Below are 19,421 nucleotides of genomic sequence, written 5' to 3' on the forward strand. Positions count from 1 at the left end.
ATGAAGGAAGTGCACTGGAAATTATAAATATGTAGATAAATATAAAATAGCATTTTTAGTTTTTTTCTTAAATTCTATAAAAGACAATTTACTGTTTAAAGCAAAATAATAACAATTTATCTCTTATGTAGAAATAAACCATGTCTAACCATAGCACATTGATGGCGAACCTTTTAAGCTCTGCATGTCAGCATTTTGAAAATCTCTAACTTAACTCTGGTGCCGTGTCACATATAGAAATTTTTTGAAATTTACAACCATAGTAAAACAAAGACTTATATTTTGATATTTATTTTATATATTTAAATGCCATTTAACAAAGAAAAATCAACCAAAAAAATGAGTTTGCATGTCACCTCTGACACGCGTGTCATAGGTTCGCCATCACTGCCATAGCACAAAGTATGGGTAAAAGATATTATACATGAAATGGTATATTATTAAATCAAGGTAGACTACGATGAGTGAAGAATACATATTGGAGTCTCTAGAAGGGCCATTATTATCTCTATATCAAAATATTCTCTATTTTTATTTGTGATTTCTTCTTTGATTCATGGATTATTTAAAAATATTTTATTTTATTTCCAAATATGGGGGGGTATTTATATTACCTTGTTTATACTAATTTCTATTCATTTCATGGTGGTCATAGCATACAGTCTATATGATTTGAAATTTTTGACATTTATTAAGTTTTTTATGGCCCAGAATTTGGGCAGGATAGGTGGAAATTCCCTGTGTGTTTGAGAAAATGTGTACTCTACAGTTTTACAATGTAGTGGTCTATCATTTTCAATTAGGGCACGTTAGTTCACATAGTTTTCCAAATCTTCTATATCCTTATTGATTCCCCCCCCCTACTTATTCTATCAGTTACTGAGAGAAATACATTAAAATTACCAACTAAAATTGTGCATAGGCATATTTCTCCCCCTACATCTGTTAATTTTTGCTTCGTGTATTTGTATGCATACAAATTTAGGATTCATGTGTCTTCTTAATGAACCTACTCTTTTATCATTATGAAATTACCTTCTTTGTTTTGGTAGCACTCCTCAACTCAAAATCTATTTTGTTTGGTATTAATATACCCATCTTAGCTTTCTTGTTCCTACTGTTTCCTGGGATATCTTTCCCATCCTTTGACTTTCAACCTGTCTGTCTCTTTAAATTGGAAGTGCATCTCTTGTAAACAGCATATTAGTTGGGTCTTGCTTTTTTATCCAAGTCTGACAATCTCCAGTTTGAATTGGGATTTGATTTTGTTTTGACCATTTACATTTAACGTAATTATCCATACGGTTAGGTTTAAATCCACCATTTTGCTATTCATCTGTTGTCTTCTCTGTTACTTAGTCTACTGTTAATTCTTTTCTGTCTCCTGGTTTAATCAAGTTTATTGTATCTCCTCTAAAAGCCTTTTTAGCTGTATTTCTTCATATTACTATTTTAGTGGCTACGCAGGTTTATACACTTATCAAACTTCAACAAACTATATACTTACTGTTTATTATAGGTAAATTATATCTCATTAAAATTAAGACCATCTATGGCTTCCCATTGCATTTATAATAAAATCTAATCTCCTTAGCATGTCCTGTAAGGCCTGACATCAGCCTTTCCTAATTTTCTGACCTTATCTTATACCACCATCCCCTTGCTCTTGACAATCCAACCCTGTGCATCTTCTTGGTCCATGAACATGGCCACCTCCTTCTCACTTGAGGGTCTTTGTGGATGATGTTTTCTCTGCCTGGAGTGCTCTTCCCCACACTTTGTATAAAGAGCCTTTTCTCTCTCTGCTGGTTTGGTTCAGTGGATAGAGTGTCGGTCTGTGGGCTTAAGGGTCCCAGGTTCCATTCTGGTCAAGAGCACATACCTGGGTTGCAGGCTCGATCCCCAATGTGGGGCATGCAGGAGGCAGCTGATCAATGATTCTCTCTCATCATTGATGTTTCTATCTCCCGCTCCCTCTCCCTTCCTCTTTGAAATCAATAAAAATATATATATTAAAATAAATAAATAAGTAGCCTTTTCTCATCCCTTAGAAATTATTTTAAGTATCATTTCTCAGAGAAGTTTCCCAAAATACAAAATACATACACACACACACATACACACACTTTATAACACTTAACACAATTTGAAATTACCATTTGTTTAATATTTTGCTCTCTATGAGAGACATGCAAATTTCAAACTATGTCTATGCTGTTCATCCTGGTCTCCCAGCACCTGACTCTTAGCAGCCACTCCTACATCATAAATATGTAGGTAAATACAAAATACCATTTTTAGTTATTTTCTTAAACTTTGTAAAAGACAATTTACTGTTTAATGCAAAATAATAACAATTTATCTCTTGTATAGAAGTAACTTGATTGAATAATATACCATCTCATATAGGTACTCTCTTACCCATACTATGTCCTATGGTTGTCACATGGTTCACTTCTACATAAGAGATAAATTATTATTTTGCGATGAGTTGAGCAAGAACCTTGATAGAGGCTTAAAGTGAGAGGCCTTCATGTATATCTGCTTTGGAAAAAGCAGCAGCTTCTGATCAACTTGATTTCACTATCTGGCAAAAAATGCCCCCAAATTTGGAAGACAACATAGGATAACCAACTTTTTATTTTGCAAAGTAAGAGCATTTTAAACAAAGTTAATAAAATAAAAAGCTACCCTCAGCTGCCTCATCATTGTCTTCAAATTGAAGCTCTTTTAACTCTCCCCACCACTCCAAAAAAAAAAGGAACAATCTCAATTTTTTTAAAGAATAAATTTAGTTAAGTGGGAAGCCATCTTTGTTGTCATTATTTTTCTTATTTTGCCACCCTTAGATATCCCTCCACTGGGGCCCTGGGGTTTCTCTAACATGAATCTCCAGCAGACCAATTTGGAGCCCCAAACAGAAGACCTAGTCCCTCCACACCACTCCCTTTTCACTGCACAAGGGCTGATGCTCTGAACCAGCAGGAAGAGTTAAGAATGGGCAAGCTCACACAGAAATGAATTTAAACAATTTGCTACTCCTGAGTCAAGCTTCTGCACTCGATGTATCCCCAGGGAGAAGGCCAGAGAGAAAGCTGGTGAGGACAGAACTCAGAACAAATCAGGGCAATTGGGCCAGGCCACACACTCCCCTGGGAAGGTCACTGTGGGGATTGGAGGCCCTCAGGTCGTCTTTCACTGGTGAGCTTTAAACTGTGTTTTCAAAAATGCACTCTTCCGGGAAGGTGTAGGGATGAAGTAAATGGAAAAGAAAGAAAGAGTTGGAACAAACATTATGAGCACATGGGAGTGGTCCCAGCCAGGAGGAGGAGGGCCCACTGGAGGAGTATCTACGTGGTCACTACTAAATGGGGCTTAAGTCGGGCAGGATATCGCCGGAGCTTGGATCTGAGCGTCTTACAGTGGACGTTAGGAGGAGAAATAGGAAATGCCCTTTGCTCATTCAGGCCCAGGGAGAGGTAATTGGATAAAATCTTTACAGGAGAAGTGAGGGGGTGAGGACAAAGGAGGAGGGTGGCTGCAAAGTGAAGGGGACAGGGGCCATGAGGGCAAAATCCACACACAGAGAGGCAGAGGGCACAGTTCAGCCAGGAATAAGGGGAAAGAAAGGGTGTTATGGGAGAAGAGAGAACAGGAGGAAGAGGCAGAAAGAATGCAGGGTAATAGGAGGGGGAAGTGATTTTAGAGCTGGGATGTGGAGTTGGGCAAGAGGGCCAGGAGGAGGAGACGGGGTATAGCAGAATTCACAGGAGGGAGTAAACTGGTTTGTCTGCTGCCCTGGAAGCCGAACGCAGCTGCACCAGGGCTTGTGGGAGCCCTGCTGTCCATTTCTAACTCCTGCTTCTGCCCATCTGTTCCCCATTCTGCTTCCTGGAGGGTCCTCTAGTCCACATTCGATCCCTTGCTCAAGGTCAGCTCACGGTCATGCCCCTCCGGATGCCTTCTCGGTGTTCCATGTCAGGGTGACCTCTCTTCCTCACACTTTCCCTGAAAGTTCATCAGTCAAGCTTCCTGCCTACCACCCAACAGCACAAACCACGTTCTGCTGGTCTTTTCGGTGCAAACACTGTCTCCCCTGGGAGGAAATGAAGGACTCACTCCTCTGCTGACACTAACACTTTAGTCTGATGTAGGCAGTTCAAGAAGAACTGCCTCAGCCTAATTCACCATAGCTCCCCCACCTGCAGGAGGCAGTCCAGAGAAGGGCAATAAAACCAGTGAAGGATGCTGAGCTAGAATGGGGGCAACTGAGGCCAGTTTTGGTGCAGGTTAAGAGATACATAGAAAGAGGGCTAACCTAGGGGTTTCAAGAGGGAGGAGGTCAGTCTACTGCCCTGGACATATATCAGAATATTGGAAGGAAGGAGGAATAGTACACAAACCAAAGGGGTCGGGAATTTTAAAAATATGTATTTAGAACAGTGGTTCTCAACCTTCCTAATGCTGTGACCCTTTAATACAGTTCCTCATATTGTGGTGACCCCCAATTTCATTGTTACAAATTGAACATAATTAAAGCATAGTGATTAATCACAGAAACAATATGTAATTATATATGTGTTTTCTGATGGTCTTAGGCGACTCCTGTGAAAGGGTCGTTCAACCCCCAAAGGGGTCTCGACCCACAGGTTGAGAACCGCTGATTTAGAAGCTCTATCTAGATTGGATTTGAATGCAGAGGAGGGTACCATGCCATCTTCTGACCACCAGAGGGCGCAGTTTGAGAGTTCACAAGCTCACCCTCCAGAAAACCTGAGGACAGCCTTGGTGTGGATCTCTTGCTGCATTGATGGTAGGTAGTTCAATGGACATCCAAGGTAAAAGGGAAGCCACAAACTCCAGACATCAGTCTTTTATTCGAATTCAAGCCCAGTTCTATTCTAGGGGGTTGTTACACACGCATGCACACACACACACACACACACACACACACACACACACACCCCTAAAACATCAACTATGCTTTTTTTAATAGTAAAAACCTGCTCTCCCACCCTTAGTGGGCTTCTAATTGAGGCAGGAATGTCCTCTTTAAACCGTTCTATCAAAAATAGCTGTGTCTACTCCACATAAATTTATTAAGCCCCTATTCTGAGTATGACACTATGCCAAGTGCCATGAAGAACACAGATGCAGAACACCCTCTTGTCCTCGAGAGCATATAAAGCAACCGTAGGAGTGTCCCTCATCCCTAACCACTCCTGATGTCCCCTACCCCTCTGTGCTGCTCCTCTCAGGGAGGTCTCCTCCAGACTCGGCCCCAGGCCCCTCCTGCTGCCTTGCAAAGTTGAAGAGAGAAGCCCTCTCTGTGCACCATCTGAAAGAGCTGTTTCTGTGTTCCCTGCATCTGGCTCCCAAGAAACTCCCCTGACCACGTGTGGTCTCTAAAACAGCAGGACCCCAGGCACAGCGGGCGGTTTGGGGAAGAAGCCGAAGCATCCTCCTGAGCGTCCAGCTCTGTGACGTGGGGCTAAGAGTCGTAATGAAAACACTAAAATGCTGGTTGTCATCTCCCAAACCAGAAATGACGCTTTTACTCCGAATCCACCCTCAGGAGGGACTGAGAGCACGCAGTCATTGTGACCTAGCGCAAACAGGGTGAAATATTTTAAACCGCCTCAATGTCCCATAATAAAAGTGAAGGTTGTGGCACATCTTTTCCAAAGAAGATTGTGTATAAACTTGCACAGAGTAGGTGTCTGATAAATATTTGCTGACTAATTAATCTTTAGTGTTCTCAAAAATGGTAATGATGGTTTTTTAAATGTGTAAAAGAAAATACAGAACTGTAAATATGGCATCACAAGCCTTGCAAATATTGTGTTTATTTTAAACACACAAAAAGAAAGTGTTTAAAATGCACAAAACTAAACTAATTTCTGAGAGGTGAAATGTGGGTGGGTGGGTGACTTGGGCTCTCCATGACAGGTGTCAAATATTGCCCACAATCAGAAAATAAGGAAAATTTATTTTAAAACCCCAGTGAGGTCCCATGGCTTGGGCCCACGAGTATTCAGCCCACCCCCTAGGTCTTCAATGACCCTCTCACCTCAGGGCAGGCCGTACAGGTGGTCTTGCTGCACTCCAGCTTGAATCCAGAGATGATCCCCACCTGGGCGGTGCAGTGGCAAGTCGTGCACACGTCAATCATCATACTCTTCCCAGGCTGGAACCAGAGTCACCACGGTCAGGCCTCCCAGCACCCCAAACCCCTGACTTCCCCTCTCACCTCAGCCCCATAAATGGTTTCCTTATGGGGGGAGCCTCCCATAGCTGCCCTGAGCCATCATCCTGACCCTCTTGCTGTCTCCAGGGGCCCACCCTCTTCCCTGCCTTCCCACCTCAAGTGTGGCAATGGTAAGAGTGAGGGCTTCCATGCCAGAGAAGGGGCCAGGCAGTGGGAGTGGGGGATAGGTTGAAATGTGCACAATGACTGCAGAGCACTTCTCTGTATGCATTAGAAATGCTCATGGGCCTGGAGTGGGGCTGGGAGATGAGCGCCGGACCGGGTGCCCGGACCCTAGAGAGTTAGGAAGACCGCTGAGACCAGGCTCCAGGACGCTGGGAAGCCCTGGAGGCAATGAGCCTGCATTGGGGGTAGGTCTCCCGGTTTCTCTCATTTCCACATTAGAATGACTGAGTGGCCCACCCTTCCCACAGCACCCCCACTTCTGCCCCACCAACTGGCCCTGGAGAAGAAGGCAACAGCTCACCCCAATGACGGTGCCATTGAGCATGCAGGCCTGCACAGGCTCTGGGGAGAGAGAAGTGCAGGTGTGAGAGTACAGAATACCCTGGCCACCCCTGCCCTGCACACAGCTGATCCCTTCAGGGCTTTCTCCTCCATCTGGGCCTCTCTCCAACATCTGCCCTTCGCTGCATTCCACCTCCAGGCACTGTGGATCCTACTGCCAGAGCCATAGTGGCCTCGCTTCCCCCAGGCCTGGCGAGGAGGGGCAGGCTGCCTGTTGCCCAGCACCCAGCCCTCAATGAGAAGACCCCTGAGCGTCGTGGTAGGGAAGGCACATGTTTCAGTGATTCACATGGAAGGGGTGAGTGGGAGAATCTTTGGATTTATGAAGAATGCAATTCTACTCTGGGAACTTTAAGTCACAAGATAAAATCATACAAAGAATTCAGAGCAGGTGGTAGTGAGCTGTTTGTTCCTGTTGCTGTTTGTTTGTAGGGAGGGAGGGGGTGGGCATTGGAATACCTTCCCTAGCAGAGGCAATACCATGAATAATCACAAAGGTGGTTTCTAGAGTCAGAGAAATGAAGGTCCAACCCCAGCCCTACAGCTCACTAACTCTCGTGAGCTGGTGGAAGCAGTAGCAGTCCCCACCAACCAGGGTTGCCATGCCCGTGACATGAGATAGTAGTATAAGCCATCACTGAGCACCATTATGACCTTCAGGAAATGGTTCTATTTCTCTCATTGTATTTGCTTTGTCACAAAAGCATTAGGAACAGATGGAAAGATTTTGATCCTGCCCATTTCCCCGAGTTGCTAAGAAAGCAAAGAATTCAGGAGCCCTTCCTGGAAACCCAGGCCGGAAGGTGGGTCCCTAGACAGGGTGCCTTACCACAGTGGCAGGTGGGGCAGCACTCTGAGCTCGCACAGCTCAGCTGGAAGCCCACAGGGCAAGTGGGGACATCCAGCTGGGGGCAGGAGACATTCCTCTGTTGCACAAAGACCTCCTCCTTTACTCGGACACACTCATTGATGAGGCAGGGGTTCTCCGGGGAGGCCCAGTGAGAGCCAACCTGTAGTTAGAACACAGAGTCCCAAGGGGAGTGCACTGTTCCCTCAGGGAACTGGTCTGGGCCCTTGAATCATGCCCTGGGTTAACATCTCAGTCCCATCCACCGGGTAAAACCCAACATTGCAATACACTATAGCAAGCATGTCAAACTTGTGCTACAGCCAGGGTTACAGAAATAGCTCAGGGACTTAGGGAACAGAATAGTGTTTGCTTCTCTGTGATAGAAATGTGTACAATGGAACTCATGAAGAAGTGGGAGGAGCCTGTCAGGGTTGGTGTGGGACTGAATAGCACCTTAGCCTGTGGGTTTGGTGGGGTGGCAGGCCCATGGTACATGAAGGGTGGTGAGGCCATCCCTATACCAACCACTCAGGGGAAGGCAGGACCTCAGATTCACTGACATAAATTCCCTAGGCATTCACAGAACTCTTAGAGAGGGAATTGAGCTTCTCCCAAAATCAATGAAATGGGAAGCCTGAGGCCATCTTAACGAGTTCCTAAGGGGCAAGGCAACCCAGTTGACGTCTGGGTAACACCAGCAGCTAATTAACCTCCTGCAAGGAAAGCAAAGGGCAGGGGATGAGCTCTGATTTTATAGGTGAACCAAGGCCAGCACTAAACCACAGAATAGACAACCCATCCTGAGGCCCCAACCTACATCCTTCCAGTACGTCTGGGAGTCCCCCCGTGGTGAGCCAATCACCACCTCACAGGCAGATGGCAGGCACCTTCCACAGCATTCGCCTTCATGTAGGACATAAGTGAAGCCCTGGAAAAAACACAAGGAGCAGAGAGTGAGGTCAGGTCAGCAGCAGAGACATGAGTGTGCTTATTGCTCCACAGGTGTACTGAGCCCTGGGGTTTTACAGAGACACTGCTGGCCTGACCGGTTTCATCTCTGTATTCCACCAGCCTCAGAACTATGCTAAGAAGTGGCTAGGAGGCATCAACCATTGAGTCACTAAGATAGTGACTCAGTTTCACCAGCTGAAAAGACATAATCCTGCCCTCTTAAAGCTTCCACTTTGAGACCAACATCCAGTTCATGAAAAGTATTAAACACAGCCCAGAGTTCACTCAGCAACAGCTACCTGAACTGATCTTTATCATGACCAAATCTAGGGCACTTCATTGGCTGGGGGAGAATATCCAAGATGCTTGAGAACTAGTCTCTGCTCTAATAGGGCAAAGTACCTACATAAGATGAATACCTTGATCCCAAGACCTCTCACCAATGTGCAGAGTTAGATTGCCCCAAGTAGTTACTTGCTGTAGTTTATAGGGCACAGTGAGATAAGAGCATCAGAGACCAACCTTCCCTAGAATGCCTGCCAGGGAGACCAGCATCCTGGAAGTTTACTAACTCACCTTGCCTCTTAATGGTCTTCTAATCTGGCCAAAGCTTTGGGAATTTGGATTGAAACTGTCCACTGAAAACTCTGAAGCAATGTACAAAGAATAGGCAAAACACTGACATGTGTGGTATCTCAGGAGCCCAGGGGACAGACCCCAGGACTGGGCTTTATCCTGAAGCTCTGTTCTTAAAAGAGAAGGAATGCTCGCAGCTGTTCAGGATGGGTGAGGAGGCCAGGCCTGCTTCGCACACTCACACGCAGGACCAAGCCAAAAGATGCACACAGCACTTGATGTTGGGTTAGCTGGTGCCTCTCTGGGGGAACACAAGCACTCCAGAGACTTGGCTCAACATCATACCATCTCCATGGGGCCCACTTACATCCTGACCCATGTCACAGAGGTGCCCAGTGAGTTGTCCCCAGTGTTTTATCACCTGAGATTCTAATAATTTATTATGCACCTATGATGTACTAGGTACTTTGGAGAAGCCAACAAATTAGAATGATACAATCTAGACACCCTCCACTATAAGGCAGAATATACAAGCTGCCATAAAAGACTCACAGAGCACAAGAGTCATCAATACCCTCAGGGACCCAACATCACTCTTATGCGCCTCTCCAAGAGTGCCAAGTGACCTGGATTGGTGTGTTCTTCCTGTTTTCTGCTGCCTCCCAATATGGGAGGACACACTGTCGATACTATGAATGACTACCAGGACAGATGCCTTGCTCCCAAAGCCCCACCAACTTCTCATGCTCAGGTTCTCCTAGTCATGTCTCCAAATTTCCTGGCTGCCATCTTTTTGAGATCCCCCTCCCCTCCAGCATTCCCATTTTCCTGCTGCACAACCAGGGTTCATCCAATATTCTCATCTCTCTTTCTTTCCCCATACCCGTCTAAATCCTCTACCTTATATCTGTTCAAAATATCCATCTCAGACCCTTCTCCTTACTCTCTTCTCAATCCTGTTTCCTTGGTTTCCCAATTAAGAATGGAAATAAGCAGGTCTAATATCTAGCCAATCTAAAGACAGATGCAAATGAAAAATAGATTCCTAATATATTTAGCAGCACAATCCTTTAAACACGGTTAACATTGCTGAAATGATGGTGAGAGGCATGGAGCATCAGGCTGACCCTTAAAATGCTGGTATTGCCAGTGTATCAGCCTCACAGAAGGGGCCCTGGGCTAGAAGTCAAGACAACCCAGTTCTACTGGCTTTAAAGGAGCTGTAGATCTATGGCCAACCTTGTTCCCTGTGCTAGTGCTCTGCTTTCTATCTGATAAGTGGGAAGAACAGCCTTGCCTCTTCTTCCTTCTGGAGGAGTATCATGAGGATGAATAAAATATAATGCATTACATTCAGTTCCTCGGACACAGTTCCTAATGCCATGATTTAGTCTGATTCTGGAGTCTATAAGTGTGGAATCAGGTGGTCATAAGCCTTCAAAGAAAATCTTCTCTAAAGTTTATATGACAGAGGGGAAATCCCTCTTGCCATTAACATGGAAGCAAGGCCATAGGCATGTAGGCATACCTGTAATATTCTTTGGGAAGCCAGCCTTACCCTTTGCTTGCTTTACCTAATTTTTCTGACATGAACAGTAGAGAACTATGGAGGTGGTTGAGGAAAGTATATTTCTCCAGACTGTGGCTTCAGAAAGAAAGAATCAGAGGGTAATGTTTTCTTGTTTGTTTTTGTTTTGTTTTTGTCACAACCTAGACAACAAATGAATTCGGGTAAGTGAGCCCAAATGTCTCTGGAGTCAGACCAGAGCTGATACCTCCCTCTTTGAAGAATGAAGTCTAAAACCATCACAATTCACTGAAGCTCCCACCTCAACTCAAGACATTGTACAGATCAAAGCCCAGCCTCCCACATGCCTTCAGCTTTAACATAAACCTCCTTCTCCTCCCTAGAAGGTGTGAACATTCAGTCTTTAAGACAAGTCACTCAATTCTCTACAGCAATCATCTGGTCAAGTGTTCTAGAAATGTTGCCTCCTCCACTCATTCACCTGACCTCTGTACCCATTTTATTTTTGAAATTGCCTCCAGCACCACAGCCTCTAAATCAGCAGTTCTCAACCTGTGGGTCGCGACCCCTTTGGCAGTCGAACGACCCTTACACAGGGGTCGCCTAAGACCATCCTGCATATCAGATATTTACATTACAATTCATAACAGTAGCAACATTACAGTTATGAAGTAGCAACGAAAATAATTTTATTGTTGGGTCACAATATGAGAAACTGTATTTAAAGGGCCAGAAGGTTGAGGACCACTGCTCTAGATAGACAAGTTTCTACCATATAACCTGCACCCTCCCCAACAGCTGACTGGACTAGACTGGGGACTGGACAGAGGATCATATCCATGGGATGAGCTAAGTCCATAAATTTTCTCCTTGAAAAGTCAATCTATTGAACACAAAGACTGAGCAAGTCACACTGGACAGGGATGGCCCTGGATCTAAAAAGTCATGCTGAGTTGAAGCCAGATGCAATAAAGCCATGTGCAAATAAAATTTATGAGAAAGCAAAACTTCTTCCCAGAGAAAGTTGACCTGCAATGAAGAACTGGAGCAGATGGGCAGAGAGGAGCAGAGACAGGGGTGGGGCTCATGGGATATGGGAGAGAAATGTTGTATGCCAATTTATATATCCTGTACTTCATTCCTGAGAGTTTTATTTTGGCTAACTTGAGTAGATTCTGTTCTTTGCAACCAAAACTCCCTACTGAAACACAAAATATATTGGGTGCCAATTTTATAAAAATGGCCTCTAAACAGTACTCTCTTTACTTGATAGCAAGTTATTCTGATAGCCTCCATGGCCTATGGGAGGAGAGGGGGACCAACAGGTTTCCAAAACTTAGCATTCCCATAAGACACACCTGGATACCATAGCATCATCCTCTCTCAAAGTTGCCTAGCAACTCTGCTTCTCCTCAGTACATCATTGCAGGTAGTGCAGCAGATGAGCTGAATGGACTACCTATTTCTGGATTTACTCATAGTCCCTCCCTTTCATCACCAAGCCACACATTTCCAAAACAGCATCAAGAGCACTGTTTTTTCTGCTGTTAACATTTACAGAAGCAACCACAAGATGTGGTACTCTTCTTTTATCATCATTATCTATGGATAATACTGCAGTAATAATAAAAATAGCATTAAACCAGCAAGCAGAATTTGACCCCCAATTCTCCCTGCACATGAGTGCTTCATTTTTCTAGGGTCTTATTAATCTTAAATGTTCAAAAAAGAGTCCCCCCAAAATACAGAGAAACCTTAGGGATGAACTACAATGAGAATTTAAAACTGATTGGGGAAGACCAATCATGTTTTCTGTACCTCAAATTATAACACAGTCTGAAAAATCACTAATCTTTGTGGAAACACTATAGGACATTAAAACTGGAATAATCTCAGAAAATTCAGAACATTTATCCGTTCTAGGGATAGCCCAAGTAATGTCTGAAGAGGGACGAGATAGGAAAATAATCAAGTCCTCTTTTCTAGGCATTTAATCCACACCTCTGCTCAAACCAACTCCATTGCTCTCTGGACTCAAGACCATACAACATACAACATCCATTAGGCAAGGATTACCTGAATCACAGAAGGATGACATTGCAATCCTTTCTTGATGCTTCCTTCTTTTCCCCAGTTCACCTCCCCTCCCCCATCATTCTGGTCTTGAATGAGAGTTTACTAAAGGGGCTTTTTGTCTCTTCCTGGGATGCTCTCCCCTACTTCCATACCCTGAGTGTTCCACACAGTGCCTAGTCTCTCTGTGCGTCTTACCAACTGGCAGCTTTCTTCACAGGGCTTCTGAGAGCACTGAGCCACACGCAGGCCCATCACAGCATCCTCCATGTCGGTGCAGGTACATATATCACAGCCCTCCTCCCATAGCTGTCCAATAGGGTAGACAGTGCCTCGGTGGACACACACCTGTAGACACAAGGTTTCTGTGAGTGAACTCATTCAGTTCATTTAAACAAGAGTTTAGAAAGTATCTACTATGTGTTGGAAGTTGCTCTAGGTTGCTCTGAGAATATAGCAATAAATAAAACCAACATGGTGTCTGCCTACATGCAGGGATGCTTATAAAGTAGATTTTAATAAGCATGAAAACTGGACCTGCTCCTGCTCCTCCAGAACCTAGGCACTTAGAAATCTTGAGCTAGAAGAGAATCCAGAAGGGACCAGAGGTCTAGAGCATTCTGGGCAAATGAGTGTGTGCTCTAGCCCTAATAGGCTCCAGGGAAAGGTAACTGTGACTTCTCTTTGGCATTCATTGCAGGACTTACCCTCAATAGTTCAGCAGCTGAAAATCTTCTCAGATCTTCCTACTGTAATTAATGGTTCATCTCAAGTTCTGCCAATTATCTTTCATAACTCTTCTTGGTGGACTTCCTCCCTATGACTGCTATGTGCATTTAGTATCTGTACCATCTGTTGATACTTTGTTGTATTCAGTTAATAGACTATTGTCTTATCTATACTAGCAAGACCATAAGTTGACTACATCTTACATTTCTCCCATAACACCTAATACAGTACCAGTTCTGGTAGAACATAGTAGTTGCTCAGTAATTATAGGAAGGAAGGGAGGAAGGAAGGAAGGAAGGAAGGAAGGAAGGAAGGAAGGAAGGAAGGAAGGAAGGAAGGAAGGAAGGAAGGAAGAGAGGGAGGAAGGAAGGGAGGGAGGGTGGGAGGGAGGGAAGGAGGGAGGGAGGAAGGAAGGAAGGAAAAAAGGATAGATAGATAGATAGATGGATGAATTGATAGCAATTAACAAATAGTCAACTATTAACTTGTCTGTAAATAATCCATGCCTTCATATTATTTCCTTAGCTAACCTAAGGAAATCTCTTTAAAGGCCAGACCATGTCTTATACCTTATTTGTAACCTCAGCACTAGCCACAGTAGGTTCTCTATAAATACCTCCTGGGCTAACTAAATTTCCATTAGGCTGAGATAGAATGTTGACTGCTCACCCACCAACCATATAGCACTTGGTTTGGGCAGGAAGGCAAATCTTCCATAAGAAGCAGATTTTTGCCATCATCCCAGCCACAGCTGAGCAGCCCCTACCTTATCAGGAAGGCAGGTGATTGTGGTGCAGCCACAGTCATTGGTGATGGCCGAGGACAAGTACCCCAGAGGGCAGGTCACTGTAGAGTTGACACAGTTACAAGCACACTCATACTCATCACAGCACTGGGTCTTCCGAAGGGTCGGTGTCCGGTGTGGGGGACATGAGGGTGGGTACTCCCTTCTGCACTCCTCCTTCCTGCAGGCTGAGAAACAGGAAGGTGACACCCTAGTCCTACCACACTGGGCATTGAAATCAATCAGGGTTTGTAAGTATTAAGCTATTAAATAAGAACCCAGGGAATTCTTAGGTCCAGGGGATTAAATCATAAATGCACATAAGTCCAATTCAGGGATTGTGGGGTATTCAATCATCCCCAAAGGAAGTTAGTCTTCAGAAAATATGAACATCAATCAAAAGGAGAAATGTGAAACTAGGAATTTTAATGGAGAAGAAGCAAAGACTGCTTAGTACCCACTCTACCACCTTCCCATGCACATCTGGATGGGGTAGGGTCCTTCCAGCTATTGATTCTCAGAGACGGTGGAGGTAGAATCCCTAAGACCCAGATAGGCCTAGGACGCCATGAACTGGTAAGCATTTTTATATGCTGGCAGCTTATGTGATCCTATCCCCACCTCAGTACCTAGAACAATACCCTATAGTTTCATGTCCTCTAAGAAGGTTGAATGAAAGAATGACAGCAATCAGTCAAACCCAGAGTGTTTTATAAATGTCAAATCCCATCCTGTGTCCTTTGCCTATTCACAGCCTCCTTCAAATACAAGGTGTCCTCTCACCCTCGAGGTCTTACATCTAGGAACTCAAGAGAGATTCTAAATCAACAGGACAAGAACTCTACTTGACTTAAAGTGGGTATTCTCAGTATCTAAATACAGAACTCATTTTCTTGACACATCTTACTTTAGTACAACCCTATGCTTAAATTATAGTATTTAGCGATTAGATATATAAACATACAAAGGGGAGAAAACTGTATATCTGTTTGGGAATAAGATCCAGTAATGAGGACAAACCAAGGAAACTTTTCCTCCCCTCAGTGGTGTGTGGGAGGATGGGAGTAAATAAAGATTAGGTCTGGAGACTTCTTCATCTTATACCCAATTGCCTCATAATACAGCCCAACAGGAACATGCCTGTGGCTGTACCCACTTCCAGGACACCTTCAGCATCATGCAGCTGGGAAGAATATTAGAGGATTCAATCCAGGGGTGACCTTGATCCCTCTGTCCTAGACATCCCCAACCCCACTAGAGCCAGCTAACTAGAATACAAGCCAGGAGAGAGTGGCTGCACCACCACCTCCTCTCCATGGAGGCTTTACCGCAGGTGAAGTTGGGTCTGCACTCGCCAGGATTGGTCAATGTTGGCTGGAGGCCACCTTCACAGTGAGGCACTGGGGGCAGGTCACAGCTCACCAGGTCACACACTAAGGGACAGAAAAAAAAAAGACATCCACTCAGAGTTTAGCAAGGTTATTCTTGTATTACCTGTGAGTGTCACCCTATAGTCCTATTCATGCAGATTTCTGTTAGGTAGGTGGTGATTATGAGACAAAGGTAGAGATACAGATAGAGGTAGAGGTGGAGGGGGGAGATAGATGATAGGTTGATAGGTAGGTGTGTAGATTGATTGATGATAGATAGATAGATGGATAGATGATAGATAGATAGATAGATAGATAGATAGATAGATAGATAGATAGATAGATGATAGATAGATAGATAGATCCAGATATCCGATAAGCTCATATTGATTTTTTTTGTCATCAGCTAGGACTTTCAGATCACAGCCAAGTCACTTGAACCCTCTAGACTTCCATTTCATCTTCTGCAAAGTGGGAACTCTAACTCATAGAGTCAGTCTAAGGATGTCATGAAATAATTAAGGCAACATGCCTGGCACATTGTAGAAGCCTAAAAGGCCTACAAAATGAGGGACTTGAACTAAATGATCCCCTCAGTTCTGTCTACTGTTACCATTCTCAGATCTATTTTACACAAGCTGTTCTCAAGTCAGATCTCCCTGCCCACAGGACTTCTATGTGTCCCTGATCAATTTCATCAGCATAAATAAAATTCTTAGATTAGTTCATTCTTTTGTAGATCCTTGCACTGTCCCTTAATCTATTTGCTCACCCTGTAAGATCTGCCTCACTGCAAATTTTACAATTAACAAACACACTAGACAGGACAGGGACGGGTCATCAGAGGTTTCCTGTCATGTTAAACCTAATTCTATCAGCTCTGGATTCATTTACTTATAGCATTATTCAGCCTATTATTCACTATGCAGTTCGCAAGCCAATAATGAAACCCTTTGACAAATAACCTGCTGAAATCAAGGTGGCCTTCTCCACATCTAAGGTCCTCAGAAAGGAAAAGGGAAATGGGCTACTTTGGCCTAACTTTCTCTTCAGTCCATTTCTGAGCACTTCCTCCACCAGTGATTACCCCATTCTTTATTTAATGCTTTCAAATCTGACATTTAATGATTTACTGCAAAACTTCTCTAGGCAGCAAATCCTATTTTCTAGAGGTTACTCTTTCCATTATTTGGAAAATCCAGTCAGCTCTTGCCCACCTCCTTTCTCACACCCTGTGCCTGAGACCATATGTCTCTTGCAGCGCCCACATCATTCACCTGGGGCTGGGGCCTGGGCCCTGGAGAATGCCCAAGGTGGGACACATACCACATTCATACTCCGGGCAGCACTGGTCTGCGTTCTGGTGGAGGCGAGCCACTTCACATGGGCCACATGTGGGAGCTGGAAAAGAATGCCACACAAGTCAGAGAAATAAACAGTGGTACAGCCTGGAGCAGGATCTAAAATATGGCAGACTCTCAGAGAAGGTGAAGAGAGCAGCCAAAGAATATAAATATACTTAGCCCATGGGCACAGACAACAGAGCAGTGAAGGCCAGGGGAGGGGTGGCAGGGGCTGGGTGGAGGTGGGCAAAGGTGGGGAGGATGGGGGCATCTGTAATAGTGTCAACAATCTATATATCAAAACTAATAAAAGAGAAAAATGGTAATTGGCGTACGGCGATACCCTTTTCATTGGCTAATCAGGGCTATATGCAAATTAACTGCCAACTAAGATTGGCAGTTAACTGTCAACAAGATGGCGGTTAATTTGCATATGTAGGCACAATGCAGGGAGGCGAAAGGGAAAGCAGGAAGAAGCCCCCTGCCACTGACAGTGATCAGAAACCCAGGGGGGAGCTAAGAGCTGGGGGGCAGGGCAAAGGTGGCCCTGAGGCCACCTTTGCCCTGCCCCCCAGCCATGATTGGAGAATCAGGTGCCTTTTCCGCCCTGGCCAGTGATAGCAGGAAGTAGGGGTGGAGCCAGTGATGGGAGCTGGGCAAGGTCGAAGCTGGCAGTCCCAGGAGCTAGGGGCCCCTTGCCTGGGCCTAAAGCGAAGCCCACGATTGCAGGGCCGCTGCAGCTGTGGGTCCCCGCTGCCCGGGCCGGACGCCTCAGCCAGAGGCATCCTGCAGGGGCAGGGGCGGAGCCCGCGCAATTGCAGCGCCCTCCGCTGCCACTGCAGGTCCCCGCTGCCCGGGCCGGACGCCTAGGCCAGAGGCGTCCGGCCTGGGCAAGGGGCCGATCCTGCGATTGGAGGGTGATGGGGGTCAACGCCTGAGGGCTCCCAGTATGTGAGAGGGGGCAGGCTGGGCTGAGGGACACTCCCCCCACCGACACACCCAGTGCACGAATTTCATGCACCGGGCCCCTAGTATATATATAATATGCAAAGTGTTCTCAGGAGTTCGACGAGGAGACCAGGAGTTCGGTTGCTCGCTATGATGTGTGCTGACCATCAGGGGGCAGCAAGAAACAAAGGAAGGCCCCAGCTGGCAACCAGAGGGCCCCAATCGGCCCTGATTGCCAGCCAGGCCTAGGAATCCTACCCGTGCATGAATTCTGTGCACCAGTCATCTAGTAATATATATATATAGCAGACTATCATCCACAGAAACCAGCACAGGCCCTACATGGGAGGCCGTGAAGTATCAGGCTGTGGGATTTCTGAGAATGAGGCTGTTGACCCCTGAATGTGCGCAACAGGAGACTCTAGTCTGAGGGCCAAGGTGGGACAGGAGAGCAGGGTTAAGCTCCGAGAGCAGCTATTCCAGGTGTGGGACAAGGGGAACCCCATCCCAGAGAGGTAAGGAAGGGTGGGCTGGCCTGGGAAACAGGCCAGGCCCAGGAAATCCACATGTGGATCTGGTGGCTGCAGGGCCTGGAGGGTGGCCCAGGGAGGGTGAGCTCACCTCTGGCCGTGGGGCAGGGGTGCGAGGTGCAGTTGACCTTCCGCCCGCTGAGGCACGTGCAGATCTGGCAGGGCTGGTGGTCTGGGACCCAGGTTTCCAGGAACTGAGAGAAAATGAGGTTCAGAAGGGGTGCAGGACATTAGGGCAGAAAGCCCTGGAGTAAATGGAAGTCAGTTCCCCCACCTTCACTACAACCTTGTCGCGAGGATATTTTTATTATCTCCACTTATCAAACAAGAAAGTTGAGGCACTTGCAGTCCTGGGGTTGAACCAGCAGAGGTAGGGTTTGAACCGCGAATCCATCCTTTTAACAACATGTTCTGCTGCCTCCTGATAATAATTAGCATTAGATATGTTCGAGATATTTTTCCTAGAGACTGTATGTTTATTCACTTTATGTTCCTTATCATAACCCTATCAGGCAAGCACTATTATTATCTTCATGTATAAATGATGAAATTGAGTCACAGAGAAGGAACATGACCAGGTGGCACACCCAGGATTTGAACCTGGCATTCTGGCCCCAGACACCACATGTTCTACACCTGCCACTCACAGGCAGTCACAGTGCCTGACGCTGCTGGGACTGTGGGAGTGACAGACATTGGATAAATACAGTCAACTTGAGGAAATAAGATCACGCATGAAAAGCTGCCTGAGATAAATGAAGTGTGATACATCCACACTGTGGAATACTACTTAGCCATTAATAGTCTACTACGCAGACTATCGAAGTACAATACACACACAGGTGGATCTCAACAGTGTTATGCTGAGTGAAAGAAGCCAGGCCAAAAAAGTAGTATATACTACAGGATTCCATTTATATGAAATTCCAGAAAATATAAACAAATCTATAGTGACAGAAAGCAG

At 45.3% G+C, this 19,421-nt stretch overlaps 1 protein-coding gene across 1 annotated transcript in view; it reads right to left on the reverse strand.

Annotated features, from left to right (window-relative positions):
* VWF (von Willebrand factor) overlaps window positions 1-19,421 on the reverse strand; it is a 119,320-nt gene that overhangs the window by 7,406 nt on the left and 92,493 nt on the right. The window contains exons 39-47 of the mRNA XM_059681979.1: window positions 18,549-18,651; window positions 16,963-17,037; window positions 15,595-15,699; window positions 14,249-14,454; window positions 12,952-13,101; window positions 8,443-8,553; window positions 7,605-7,785; window positions 6,735-6,775; window positions 6,071-6,187 (exon numbers count right to left, since the gene is read on the reverse strand). Of these exons, the coding sequence (XP_059537962.1) occupies window positions 6,071-6,187; window positions 6,735-6,775; window positions 7,605-7,785; window positions 8,443-8,553; window positions 12,952-13,101; window positions 14,249-14,454; window positions 15,595-15,699; window positions 16,963-17,037; window positions 18,549-18,651 (1,089 nt within the window). The remainder of the gene's footprint in view (window positions 1-6,070; window positions 6,188-6,734; window positions 6,776-7,604; window positions 7,786-8,442; window positions 8,554-12,951; window positions 13,102-14,248; window positions 14,455-15,594; window positions 15,700-16,962; window positions 17,038-18,548; window positions 18,652-19,421) is intronic.

Source organism: Myotis daubentonii, chromosome 2 (assembly GCF_963259705.1).
Source record: "Myotis daubentonii chromosome 2, mMyoDau2.1, whole genome shotgun sequence".
Classification (NCBI taxonomy): domain Eukaryota; kingdom Metazoa; phylum Chordata; class Mammalia; order Chiroptera; family Vespertilionidae; genus Myotis; species Myotis daubentonii.